The 14,918-nt window shown below is 41.0% G+C and overlaps 1 protein-coding gene across 1 annotated transcript in view; it reads left to right on the top strand.

The window, feature by feature from the left end:
* Nucleotides 1–873: 873 nt before the first annotated feature.
* Nucleotides 874–14,918, top strand: part of rbpms (RNA binding protein, mRNA processing factor) — a 34,486-nt gene continuing 20,441 nt past the window's right edge. Inside the window, exons 1-3 of the mRNA XM_063008570.1 lie at nucleotides 874–1,172; nucleotides 11,075–11,152; nucleotides 11,523–11,561. Of these exons, the coding sequence (XP_062864640.1) occupies nucleotides 1,119–1,172; nucleotides 11,075–11,152; nucleotides 11,523–11,561 (171 nt within the window). The 5' untranslated portion in view covers nucleotides 874–1,118. The remainder of the gene's footprint in view (nucleotides 1,173–11,074; nucleotides 11,153–11,522; nucleotides 11,562–14,918) is intronic.

The raw sequence follows: 14,918 nt of genomic DNA, 5'->3' as shown, positions 1-14,918 counted from the left end.
GCATCTCCTTCGCAGCTAACCAAATGACTTGTCTGACCAGTTGACCTTCTTCCATTGCTCCGATGTCCAGTTCTAATGCCTCCGTACCTACTGTAGGTGCTTTTGATTGTGTTCAGGAGTTAGCATGGGCACTTTAACTGGCCTGTGACTACGCAGCCCCATAAACAGAAGGGTTCGATCTGCTGTATGATGGGACACATTAACCTCATCATCTGCAGTTTAATACACAGTAGATCTTCTGTTGGTTCAAACCAGACGCTGCAGCGTTCATGTTCTTTGGTATTAATGAGTCTTGGCCGTCCAACATCTGGTTGGGGGGTCATGGCTTGTTCCTTCTTGGACCACTGTTGGTTGGTACTCACCAAGGCTGCCTTTGACACCCTTCAACCCTTATCAGATTTACTCAGGTCTTTATTTATATTCAGTTTAAGAGATCATTAAAATACACTGTCATTGATGCGTAGGACATCAACACTGTGGTAAACATCAGCGTCTGAGTGGGTTACAAGCCAGATCCATGAGATGTTACATTTTATGACATTAGGATTATGTTAAGTTTTGTAAAGTATGAAATATTAAAATGAACAGAAGTATCTGAATCAGTCGAATGTCTTTCTTATCAAAAATTATAGCCAAAAACGGTACGAACAATGTAAAGATTCATTTAGAAGATTCGGCTCTTTTACATCTTATTCGATTGAACGTGACAAATCAGCGAGTTAAACATTCGAATCTTTTCAGTGTACTGTACAGTATTGCGTGTATAAGTGAGTCGATTCACTGAAAAGAATCATTTGAACATCGCAGCAGTGTGTGGTGAAATAACCGCCCATTTACGCGCCCCATGGCAAGTGATGCGCGCGAGGCAAACTTTCCCCTAGGACTCACGCGCACTCAGCGCAAGCAGAATTAACGGTTTCGCTATTTAAAAAAAATCAAAGCTCCTCAGCGCGAGACTGCGTAACGGTCGTTAGATAGTTAACACGGTAAATTAGTCTCAGATTATGTCGTTTAGTCGGTTTTTGTTGTAAATTAATACTTTGTTTTGGATGTTTACAATAAAATTATCATTACCGGAGGCACTGAGAAGGTTTTTCGCCGAGTAATTTCTGGTCAAGATGAACAACACACTCGAAAACGACTCCGAATATAACAACGGAACCGAGGAAGAGGTGAGTATTAATTATAAAAATATATTGTTTTATATCATACTATAAACATAAACATAATCCCAGAGTATTAAACCGACCTTGTAGCTATTTAAAACCTATAATACGTACATCATATTAATACTTAATAGTATTAATCAGTTACATTACAAACGCTTTTCGATGGGCTGTGTCTCAAACGGCTGTGTGTAGGATACGTAGTGCACTTCATCGTAGGTGAGATGTAATTGCAGTGCAGTAAACGTAGGGCGCCTGTATAGGGAGTGTGGAGCAATTTGCGACTTGCCCTCAACGTTTTTCCCGAAGAGAACTGCAATTCTTTCTGAATTAGAGACAGCTGGGATGAATTTACTTGAGAAAAATGTTGCTTTTGCGTCCAGTTTAATGAAATTACATTTGTATTCTTAAATAGAGTAAATATGCAGCCGTATTCAAACGTCTAAACACCCCTGATAAATGTTTTGTTAATTTGTTGTAATAAAAAATAAACAGACAGGGATGAAACGTAAATATGACTTTTCTTTATTTTTAGTTCTTAGTTCCCATTTAAATGCTAAGTTTAACAAAACAAAAACATAAAATATTAAATGTGTCATATATTTATTTATTTATCTGTTTCTGTTTCCCCCAACACGTTAAAATAACCTTATTTTTAATTAGGAGTGTCCAAACATTTGCATAAAATATCACTTGTATAAAAATATTCTTTTTAAAACCACATCCTGTCCACTTTTATATAAATGCACAGCATATTAAAATCCCTTTCTGTCTTTTATCATGAGTTATTGCACTGCATGAGCCCAGAGTTTGGGGACAAAATGTTTTAGTAATTGGAAAAAAGGGTTACAACATGTTCTTATTTAAAAATAAAATAGAAAATATACTATTGCACTTTTTTTGTTTGTCTGCATTTATTGTTTTTTTTTCTATAATGAAAAAAATGATTGGATATGCAATGTTCTCTCTCTAAATCATTAATATGCATACATTTCATAGGCATATTTTTTCCTGTTTCATGATTTTATAGTGTTCACACTATAAATTTCTATAAAACTAGGTAAAAATGCAAAATATAACGGCTACATAATTGTGCAGTTCCTTTATTTATCCAAAGTGACTAAATACAATCCAAGCAACTTCTGATTATTAGTCCAGTAGCTTAACTGCTGAGCTTCCACTGCCCAATCAAAAATCCAAATGCAATAAAAAACAAGTCGCAGTGTCAATTCAATAAATGGTTGTGAAAGACATGAAACTTTAAGTCTTACAGTGTGTGTATTTTTAAATACTTTATTACAATATAACACAATAATGTTATTGTTGACACCACAGCTGTATTTAATTCGGGTGGAGGCTTTCTAAGTAGACAGTAATTATGGACTAAGTTTGTAATCCTGAGATAAAGTTTGATTCATTTCCTGAATTGGAGGTATTTATGAGAATTGGAGAAAGTGCCGGCATGAACAATATGCCAATTCTTTTCAGTGTTTACTCACGGGCACATCGTCTGCCATAAAAATACAGGTTGGATCATAATCGGTCAGTTCAGACACTGGTTGGTTGGTTGGTTGGTTGGTTGATGGCACCTGTATGCAATTTATTCTAAATTTGATGGCTACATATTCTTAAAGAAGGACACTGGGCGTGTTTACCACTGTGATATAAATCAGCTTTTTATTATTTAAACACTGTTTTGTAATCGTTCGGAAGCGTTTTGCCTGAACAGATGTCAAAGTTACCCACGTCATTTGCACACCTGCATAACATGATAGTAACTTGTTTTGTTTGTTAGTTAGTTTGTTTTTTAACCTGCATCGGTAACAGTTGTAATGGTCATTATCCTCTTTGTTCTGGAGAACACAGTGTCCATTATTTCCCAGAAGTCCCAAAAGGTGGACTCCTCAGACCACCGCACAAATCAGGAAACACTGGGCGCCAATTCATTGCAGGGCCTTGGCCATCCCTTGTAGACATGGGATAGACGTCCAGCTTGCCGATATCACTGCTCGCATTCGAACCCGGATCTCAGCGGTGCTGGTCTAGTGTAATAGAGTCCCGATTTACAGTCATCATAAGCCCATTCAAGAGTAAATCTGCGAAATGACATTTACCAGCGAGAATAAACAAACACGCATTTCAATTAGCTCATGTAGCATTCCTTAGTGTTCACATAAAGCTAGCGTGGATGAAAAACCCGAAAGTGAGGAAATCATTACATCATACGCCGAGATTAATCATCGTCACACTGTAACGAGCCGTGTATTAATTGGAAATGTTGAAATCTTAATAACTGCCCAACACTTGGTCATGCTTTACATGCTTTAAATATGGTAATTACATCTTCATCATCTGCAGCTGTTGTCATTTTAAGCACAGATAACCCTCGTGAACATCTCGTTCAGACTGTGAAGGACACATGCCATGCTACTTTCTAGTAACCTCAAAAGACCAGCTGTTTATATGCCGTCATTCAACAGGACAGGTTTTTCTCAAAAGCACAGTCGCTGTTTGATAGCGCCGTTCACCTGTGGAGCTTTTATCTCGAGTGGAGAGTGCGGGGGTGTGTGTGTGTGTGTGCGGTGGGGGGGGTGAATATATACTGAAACGCCTAAAATAACATCGTCTTGCGGGCTCAGTATAGCAACGTATAAGTGATAAACCGTGCAAACTGAGCGTGTGTCATATACCCTTTTTAAAGTCTCCCGTGGGAATAGTGCTTAAAAGCATGGTCTGGTCAGATGATGATGAACCATGTGACCAGGCTGACCTCACAGGAACTTCTTAGTGGAAAACTAAAGATCTCTGGTGGCTATCAGGATGAGAAGTGAGGATGATGTATGTGTTTTTGAGGATGGAGGATGTGTGTGTATGGTTTCGACTCTCCTCCATGTACCACGGTAACTTGTCGTTCTGTACGTGTGTGTGTGTGTGTGTGTGTGTGTGCCTGTCCCTCTGTGCAGCTCTACATGTCAGCACAGGGCCAGATGCAGAGCAGCCTTTGTAAAGTGTGTGTGTGTGTATAAAACCAGCTCTGGCTCAGATGGCGGGTTTATTTATAAAAGCTCCAGGGAATCGTCATCTTATCTTGCCCATTTGTCGAGCATTTAAAAGACAACAAGGCTTAGTGTCAGAAACGGCTGTTTGAGAATGTGTGTGTGTGTGTGTGTGTGTGTGTGTGTGTGTGTATGAGAAAGACACGGAGAAAGAGACCGAGTTGAAAACAAACTTGATCAGAAGTAGGTCGTAGGTTCAGAATCACATTTCTCAAATCGTCCTGATATTGAATTATTACAACACGCATGATGACGCACGATACACCACGTACACCTACCGGCTTTAGGAGTCATAACATCCCTCAATGTATTTTCTACTTACACTATCTTGTAGGTTAGGAGGTAGTTTGTAATTGGTTAGTTTAGTTATAAGGTTGATAATAAGGTTAAAACCTGATCTGCTTGAACTGTCTTTAGTCCAAAGTTGCTTTGGATAACAGTTTCTGGCGGACACCTAGTGAAGAGCGTAGTGTGAACGGTAAATTTCTAATCAACTGTCATTAGCTTGAATTAAATGCGTGAAGCTGATGAGCCAAAACATTAGCACCAAGCTAATTCACACTACGCTCTTCACTAGGTGTCCGCCAGAAACTGTTATCCCAAGCAACTCTGGACTAAAGACAGTACACGTGCAGCAGATCTGATCTGCATACACACAGGAGTGACTTCGATTAGGGCCAAATCGGTTGAATGATCTACGAAACATCAAGGGGTGCTCACAAACGTCCAGGGTGGGTCCCCACCGACATCGGTCTGAAAACGGACACAACACAAACCTCCGACTGATGAAGATCTACTGTGGCTCCAGCTGGAGATGATTCAACCCTGGTGATGAAGTGAATGTGTCACAAAACAGTTCTTCAACCCCTTCTGTGTACGGGACTGAAATGCTCATAATAACTCCAGTCCATCATTGAAACCACCTATAACAGGCACGCGTGCATCAAAACAGGACATGGAAGGCCGCTCAGGTGGCACAGCCGTAGAAACACACGCCGGAACCAGAGCTGGGATCTTGAATGCTCGGCTGGCTGATTGATGGCGCCTGCACAAAGATGAGAGAGTGCTGTCAGGGTGTGTCTCTCCGTACACAACGCCGAGCTGCACCGCACTCGTCAAAGTGTGGGCGATAAGATGCACACGGCTGCTGCCCACGTGTCGGAGGGGGCGTGGGTTAGCTTCGGTCTTCTCAAACAGAGCGGGGATCGGCATCGGTGGAGAGGAAGCGTGACGCAATCGTGCAATTGGACGCCCTAAAAAGGGGAGAAAATGCATAAACAAAATATAAAAAGAAAAAACTGGACATGGAAGAAGGTCAACTGGTCTGACGATTCAGTTTGGAGCATTCAGTAGAGAAACTTCTGGTAATGTTCTGGTACCAAATACCACAGGACCATGTCTGGGCGGCTCAGAGCTGTTGTGACAGCATATTTGGCAGGTGGTCTTAACGTTTTGGCTCATCAGTGTATTTAAATAAATTCCTACATAGCAGGAGCTCACATCCAGCAATGTTCTGCATGGTCCTTGGAGAAGAGAACGATAATAAGCTGAAGTGCTGTTGATCTTTCGAACAAGTTGGCATAGGTGTGGCCTTTGTGACTGGCTATAAGCAACATTGACGGCTCTGATATTCATCCTTTTGAACGGTTTTGACTATTTCCAGTTGAATAGTTGTTTTATTAGCACAGCTGGTTGAAGAACGGCATGTGGCCAAACAAAAAGAAAGAAACAAGAATGTTTTTGTTATATGCAGTGACTTAAGGAAGGACTTGTTTTATTCTGAAGAGCATGCAGTGACCGGTTTCTCTCTGAGCTGAGTTGCTGTTGTTGTGGAAATTGGAACAAAGTTTTTTATGAATTTTCCTTGTTTACAGAGCAGTTAGTTTGTTTTTCATTACGATTGCTTATTATGTTGTGTAGGTTGCAGGAGTGTACAGCTTAATACATGTTTATTGGTTTCTGTGTGCACTGCTTTTATTTGTTTTTTAAAGCACTACATGGTTTACCCCCCCCGTGATGTTAATAATCTGCTCACATTATATCCAAACACACATCGATCTCTGAGCTCATCCGCTTGCTTGCTTGTTTGAAACGTACAGGCGATTGTACAGTGGGAACAATCTTCCCCTCACTGTTCACCAAGTCCCTTCAGTCTTGGTTTTTAAGTCAGAGCTAAAAACATACTTGTACAAACCTGCTTTCGAACACTGAGAGAATCCTTAGTGTTTGTGTTTTGCTTCATCTTATCCTTTTTATATTCATATGTTTATATGTTACAGCACTTTGGTTAATCTGGTGCTTTATAAACAAATTGTACTTACTTGTTACTCTTGGTTTGTGCTGCAAGGGTGAGCAGGCATGATCTCAACAAGGAAAAGAAAAAAGAAACCTTTTATGGTCATGAGTCACTGAGGAGTGAGAGAGAGGGGGGAATGAAATTAGGGGAAAGTAGAGAGAGAGAGAGAAAGAGCGAGAGGAATGAAATTAGGAGAAAGTAGAGAGAGAGAGAGGGGGGGGGGGGATGAAATTAAAGGAAAGTAGAGAGAGAGAGTAAAATGAGACACGAGCCTCCTCGGACTTCTCAGCTTAGATTCAGGAGCTATTAGTCAGGTGAACGTGGCTCATTACGTGTTTTTCCACTGCACATTCAAAACAACCGTTCCAACACTTTTAAACACATTAAAGAAAACAGAAAGAGTCACCATTATGAGTAGAACCTTCTGTCCATCATCACCACGATGCTATTGAGAAGTCCATCATGTAAAAAGAGCTCAACATTGATCTTTTATTAACTCGCTTAGCTGAGGAATTCTGCAGTGCAAACTTAATTTCATTGGAGACCTTTTGGACCTTTGGTACTGGAAAAACAACCTCTAGTTCTTCAACTAGAACCTTAAATATTAAAATGTTTGTACAAACTGATAGATCATAAAAAAACACCACTGTTTTCCTTTCCTGTTTCAGTAGGTCTGGTATCTTGTGCTGTGGAAAAAGCCTATATTGTGTGTGTGTGTGTGTGTGTGTGTTCATTCAAGCAGCAAACTACAGGAAGTGTTAGGTCAGAGCTTCGACCACTAGACACTCTTTCAAACATTGAGTTAAATAATTATTAACAAAACAGACTCAGACAGAGTTTTGTTTTAGTTTTAGCTTCTTTGAGCCTCCTCAGTTGTAAAACAGTCATTGTGCAGCGCAGTCATGATTCTCCACACACAAATATGGAAATTCCAGTGTTTCATAACGTGGAATCATTTTTAATCCACCTGTAGATTTAGAACTAAACACCAACCTGTGCTGATTGATTGGCTAGTGCCGCTTACATATAAAACTCAGTATAAAATCAACATTCGTCAGCATGAGGAAAGTACAACGGCGTATTAAATAAAGCCACTGTAATAAAGTCGAAATGATTATGAGAATAAAGTGGAGATATTATGGCCAAACAGCCGTCGTAGGCTCGGGTCTCAGTACCTGGATCATCAGCCTCCAATTCACGTTACTGTGGTTATCCAATAACCCGCGGTTATTTTTGGGTCGTTGTTTGTATTGTACGCTTCCATCTACGTGACGTGACGACTAAACCCGCCAATGCAACCATTTATAGGCAAGGCAGATTTATTTGTATAGCACCTTTCATACACAGTGGCAATTCAAAGTGCTTTACATAAGGAAAAAAAATAATAAAAAGCATTCAAACATTCCTGAGATCTAGAACCTCAGAAAGACTTCTTGCAAACATTTAGTTACAGTTAAGAGAACATGAAATAATAAAAAATTAAGAACATGAAAAACTAAAGGAAAATATAGTAAAATATACCCTACAATTTAGAGGATATGAAATTAAAAGAAGAGAGATACACGTTATTATAAGGGATTAATTATACATATTAACGGGGAGATTACAGTACTAAATACTAAGACTATCCCACAGACTGACAGCAGACAAAGTAACTTATACTCCCGGTCGTCACTAATAGTACAGTGTTCCAGTTCTACTGCCACACAATGACGCTCATATAGCGATTTCGTCCATGGTGATATCTCTGTCTTACATAGACAGGCGTCCCGGACGTCTTTACTGTTAATCCTTAAACTACGGGTCAGGTGGAACACACGGCGTCACCTTCTCTAGTACTATGGGCCAGACGGTATAGCGATGCCATAAAGCTTTAGTTTATCGTACGAGTCCATAAGGCTGGACCGGTGGCGCACGTTCCTCTAAATAAACACAGTTTATCACAGAGCCGCTTCGGCGTCCTGATGCTAGTAACAAACTGGTGCTGATGTGCAGGAGATCGAGGGTTTCTTTATTTGTGAAACCGATACAAAAGTATAACTTTACCAAATCATGAACATCCCTCATTTAACACAAGGAGGCCGCTATGGCCATAATATTTCGACTTTAATCTTGTAATCATTTCGACTTTAATCTAGAAAAAGAGCTGCAGGACTGTGTAAAAATAATAAGCAACAAAAATAAGCTCTTCTCCACAGTCACCTCCGATACAATACCCCACACTGCTCAAAAAGCTAATTATTTCTTACAACAGATGCCTCACCTGTAATCATTAACAAAAGCTTCAAAATAAAGTACAAAACTGCATTCTAAACAAAGCAAGGATGGAATGTAATATGCGAAAAGAACTAAAATCGTGCTTTAGTTCACACGGCTTGTGCCTGTATTCAATGACGAGTTACAAAACCAAATACTTTCTGTCTCCTGTTTACTTGAGACCTATGAGATGCACCTTAAATCAGTGTGGTCAGCGAGATGAAGGCCAGCTGGTGCATTAGAGCTGAAAAATAACAGCATCACGTCCGACTGTAAGATGAGGTGACACACAAAGCCGAAAGTCACGGGAGGCGATGCTGATCCATGGTACATCATGTCTAGTGATGCTTCAGTGCTGTGTACACACACATCAAGAGGTTCGAGTTTTAATAGTACGATATTTTCTGAGCACCAGCTGTGTGATTGTGTAAGAACATCTGATTACTTGATGATCTGACTTTAGAACCAGAGGAAACACAGCTTGCTTCTCAGAAAGGTTTGCTTGTTTCCACACCAGAGCGAGTCCTGGTAAAAGGGCCATAGTTATTCTTTATAAGAACCAACCCTCGACTATTTATTTACTGATTAAACCTCTGATTTTTGTGTAGTAAAATTACTTGGTTGGAACTGTTTAATAGAAAGACAACAAATCACGAGATTGTTCAGATCTGCTGTGACAAAATTAAAGGTGTGATATTATTCTCAGTAACACACAGCCTCTCATGATTAATGCTTCAATATAACAGAAACAAAGACAGGAATTCTGCTCAGGAAGAAACATTCATTCTAAAACACGGCTGCTTACGTGAAACTTTCAGATAAGAGAGCTAATCCACTCAGGGCTTCCAAACTGGCCAGATCAGAGTACAGCTTTGCTTTGTTTTGATGACTTTCTGCTGGTTGATTTCACTCAGGATTCACATGATCAGATGATCAGAGAGTTCAGCACGTATCCTTCTGCCAAAAATTCGTTTCTAATCTTCTGTTTCTCTTCTGTCTGGGTCCAAACGGCCCCATTTACATTTTTACTACGTGGAATGCTGTTGTATCTGCTTTAAATAAAATTGTACAACGATAACTGTTTCTAAACCAGGTTAGAGTTTGGGTTAGAGTGCTTATTAGAGGCAACGTTGTGATTATTAGTGGCTGTCTAGTTCTTCTCATCTGCTACAGTCGTATGTAAAAGTTTGGACACCCCTGGTGTGTTATTTGATTTTCAAAGTGAAAATAAGGCAATGCATTTTTTCCCAAATAACAAATCTGTGCACATTTTAATGTTCAATTATCATTTATTTGGGGTGTTTTCTGCCTCTAGCCCAGTAAATCTGACTCACTGCGACTTTAACCAGGATAATTTTAACATTGAAGAAAGGATAAAATGTAAAAAAAAAAAAAAAAAAAGTGGAATTTTCACTTTTTATTAATTTTTTTACATCTTTTCTTCAATGTTTTTTTTAAATGCATTTTCTCCCCTTTAGCGCGTCCAATTGCCCGATTGCGTCATGCTTCCTCTCCACCAATGCCGATCCCTGCTCTGAGCGAGGAGATCGAAGCTAACCCACGCCCCCTCCGACACGTGGGCAGCAAGCCGTATGCATCTCATCACCCACACAGTGACGAGTGTTGTGCCACCTAGCGTTGTGTACGGAGAGACACACACTAAGAGCACACTTTTCTCATCTCCGTGCAGGCGCCTCTTATCAGCCAGCAGAGGTCGTAATTGCACCAGTCTGAGAGAGAGACCCATATCCGGCTTAGTCCCGCCCATGTCTGAACAACGGGCCAATCGTTGTCCACGTGGCCGCTCAGCCTCAGCCGGCAAGGCAGAGCCGAGATTCGATACGATGTATTCCAGATCCCAGCTCTGGTTCCAGCGTGTGTTTTCACCGCTGCGCCACCCGAGCGGCTTTCTTCGATGTTGAAATGATCCTGGTCAGGGTCGCAGTGAGTCAGAGTTACTGAGCTAGAGGCAGAAAACACCCCGGACAGGACGCCAGTCTGTCACAGAGCCGGGCAATTAGTACCAATTGACCTGAGTACATGTCAAGGAGAACATGCAAACTCCACACAGAAGAACCCTGGTCACCTAAGTACTTGCTGTCCTTGCTGTGCCGCCCAGGAGACACGTAGCCAGTGCTGAATAGTGAATCTGCACAGAGATTAAAAAGGCTGCAGGACTGTGGAGTCGGACTATTTCTATCGTTTATGTATCTGTACTTTTTTTACATTCGAGTTCGCCTGATTTCTTACTGACATCAGTAAGCAAGCGTTGATGATAAAATGTCTCCTCTACCGCGCAGGTTCGGACTCTGTTCGTCAGCGGGTTGCCTTTGGATATCAAACCACGCGAGCTTTATCTGCTGTTCAGGCCGTTTAAGGTGAGCTACTCAAACGTTTGATATTTGATGATATAATGAATACATTTCTACATTCTGCATTGCCTCAGGTCCTCGAGTCCTGGGTTCGAACCTTGCCTCTAATCACTGTCTTAAAAAAAGCCTATTCAGGCCTGTGTGGGTTTATTCATTGCATACTGGTTTTATTCAGGAGGTGGATCGGCTGCTCTAAATTTGCCCTAGGTTTGTGTAAGTGGGAGAATGAGAGTGTGTTGCTCTGAATCAGATGACCGGTCATTCACAGGCCAGAATGTAAATGTGGCAAATGAATGTATTGACCAGTACCACTGTATCGTCCTAATAATTCAGAGAATCAGTAACAATCGTTCTATTTGTATTTTTTCTCTTATAGGGTTATGAAGGCTCACTGATCAAACTTACCTCAAAACAGGTGAGATGCTAAGAGACGCAAATCTCTCATTTGATGGTGCAATAACAAAACCAAAGTGTGGAATTAGACATTCATCACATAACATGTTCATTAATGTAATGTTCATTACATGTTAAAGCTATTCAGAGTTTTGTTTTTGATAGTAACAGTTAGAAACAGTTTGCAGTTGAAGTAAAAATGCATTTGAGCATTAAAACCGGAGCATTAAAGTAAACATTCATCCCACTAACGTACATGTTCTCTAAATTAAACTGACTGGTAACCCACACAATTATGCAGCCGACCGGTGGCAACGCCGAGTTTTGAACCGGCGGTATATCCCGCTGCGCCACCTGGGTGCCCTATCAGTGGCGTAACTACAGCGGGGGCAGGTACACTGGAGCCCATGGCAGGGGGGTGGGCCCTCCACGACATGAACTCAACCACCCACCTCACTGCCCCCCTGTTGGCTGCATGTATTATGCACGTATTATGGCAAGCCAAACAGGAATTATATAGCAAACACTGATCTATATATATATGAAATAAAACTGATATATATGAAATTTGTTGAGGGGGCACAAACTTTTTTTTTTGCACTGGGGCCCATGAGCCACTGCGCCCTATTTATTTGTTTTTACAATTATTCATCAGGCATCCTTACATGTCCATAATAAATATGGTTTAAGCATTATTAAACACTGTGACCTAGTTAGTAAGGTGGCTTTCTACCACGCTTCCAGTGTTTCCAAGTGAAGTCTCACTGACACACTGCAGCCCTGAGCAGAATATAGCATACGTAAAAATCAACGAGCGTTGGAAATAAATCCTTGCTTCCATCCGGTTTGAAATGCATGATGGCAGCAGTACTGGGTGTAACTGTGTGTGTTTTAGCACAACTGCAACTGGTGTTGCTTGTCTGGTCGTGTTTTGATGACTGAATCTCCACCGAGGATCAACAGCGTTTCACATCCTGCTCTGGAGAATTACTTTCAGACCAAAATGCCAAACACACTCTGGATGTGAAAATTAACACCCTGTGGTGAGAGAAAAAAAGAAAACAGAACGTGTTTCTGTAAAAAAGAGTCTCGGGTCCCAGTTTTCAGGCAGTGGTAGCTCACTGGTTAAACTACTGAACTGGTAAACTGGTCCAAGCCACACGACTGCCAGGTTGCCACAGTTGGGCCCTCGAGCAAGTCCCTTGACCTTCAGATGTATAAAGTCTCAGTCGTAAGTTGCTTTGGATAATTTCTTTAACATTTCCCCCCCAGTTTTCCAATTATCCGATTGTATTTCCACTCCTGACTAAGGGCCGTAGCGAATATACGCCCTCTCCGACATGTGTGCAGTCACACACCGATCGCCATTATCCCCCGTCTCTGTGCAGCACCATCAATCAGCCAGCGAAGGTCGTAACTGCAGCAGTTATGAGGAATCTCATTGGCCCGCCCTCCCCTAGATAAGCCAATCATGTCTGTGTAGGCCCCTCATTTGGCCGATAGCAGAGCTGAGATGCAAACTCGTAAACTCGAAATGTCAGCACTTTTGGGCTAGTGTGCTAGTTGCACCACCTGTGCTTTAGATTAAATTGTTTACTAAATGCCTTACATGTAAAAGGGATTCTTGTATTGTTGGAACAGAAACAATATAAGACATAAAATGAAATGATTGGACATCACTCGCCACTCCGTTCAGGGTAGAACCAATCCTGGTGATTTCTGCAAAAAGGTCCTCGATATTATTCCCATGACGTGTTTCCGAACTGGCACGGTTAGCGTCTGTAGGAACCATAGTTTTCAAACGAGTTTGCACACGTCGCTTTGCTTGTTCCATAATCGAAATTAAAGTTATACTATTTTATATAACTTGTCACTTATAATAACCGAATTTGCGGAGAGTTAATAGCGCTTAAATGTAAATAATTTTCGAGCTTGTCTAAGGTGCTGCCATTTTCCAGGTCTTCCCCACGTGACTCCTTAAACCCAGTTCTTAAGGGAGGTGCACCAGCATACCAGACTGCTGCACTACTTGAGCGCCAATTTGTTTTACAATTCTGTATCAAAAATGTTTTATTATGGTGTATAAATGAAAGGAACAATAATCGAAAGCTCAGCTGTATGCTAGCAAGGATGCTCCATGGTTTACCGTTTTGCATCAAATTGAATTTCTCAATGCATGATTCAAATGAATTTAGAGGTTTCGCCATCTACAGTCCACAACACTATTAAAGATTCATAAAATGAATAAAAGTAAAAAAGTAAAATTACAAGGGTGCTGCCTCGTCTGGGCTTAAGCTCATCAGAGACGAACTGACGCAAAGTGGAAACGAGTGCTGTGGTCTGACGTGGCTTTTTTTCGTCTGTGGTGTTCAGTCACTGATAATTTCCCCTCCTCTGTACAATGTGTTAATCGCATTTAAAAGCTGGACGGAAGCTGTAGCTTTCAGTGTAATAAAGTGTCCACAGAGTTTAGTTCTAGAACTAGTCCTTATCAACACAAGAACAAAAGGAAGCAAGAACATCACCACTTCCTGTAAGGGATAGAAAAATACAAGTGCCCGTTTGGTACAGCAGTGACAAGACTGTGTGTGTGTGTGTGTGTGTGTTCTAGCCGAAGCAATAACTGCGTTAAAGTAAATGAGTGGATTCCAGATATCACCATATATAGCACTAGAGCTCACAGTCACTATTTATAGCCGGCCTGCGTTCTCTCAGTAGGGACGGATGGAGTGTGTTAGAGAGAGAGAGACGGTGTACTGGTACATGGCATGGCCAGAAGGATGCAGACACTCCTTATAGAGACTGAGTTTAGCTTTAATATTAATAATATTTTTTTTATTTAAACAGTGCCTTTCAATACACCCAATGGCACTGTACAATAAAAGTAAAGTAAGATCAGAGTAAAAATAGAAATAAGAATAAATATTTACAGACGTGGAACGATACGTCGTTAACTTCAGCAAAGACTTTTCCTGTTCCAACATGGAGCATCGAATATGTGCAAGAAGACGTGGTGTGTGGAAACTCCAGTGGCCTGCACAAACTCTAACCTCAACCCTACCTTAACCCAGCACCTTTGGGACAAAGTGAAACCTCGATGGCTAGCCAGGCCTCCACAAAGACTTATTCCCACAGACACACTCCCAACATCCCAATAAATAGCACAGCTGAGATTTAAACCCAGTCCTTAAGGGAGGTGCACCAGCATACCAGACTGCTGCACTACTCGAGCGCCAATTTGTTTTACAATTCTGTACTGAAAATATTTTATTATGGTATAAATGGTTTAGTATAAATGGCAGGATCTATCATTACACCTTAAACACACACACACACACACACACACACACACACACAGATTGAAGTTAGTAATAGTGAT

The sequence above is a fragment of the Trichomycterus rosablanca genome, chromosome 14 (genome assembly GCF_030014385.1).
Source record: "Trichomycterus rosablanca isolate fTriRos1 chromosome 14, fTriRos1.hap1, whole genome shotgun sequence".
Taxonomy (NCBI): Eukaryota; Metazoa; Chordata; class Actinopteri; order Siluriformes; family Trichomycteridae; genus Trichomycterus; species Trichomycterus rosablanca.
Note: the sequence above shows the minus strand (reverse complement) of the source record. Positions and strands in the feature narration are given on the sequence as shown.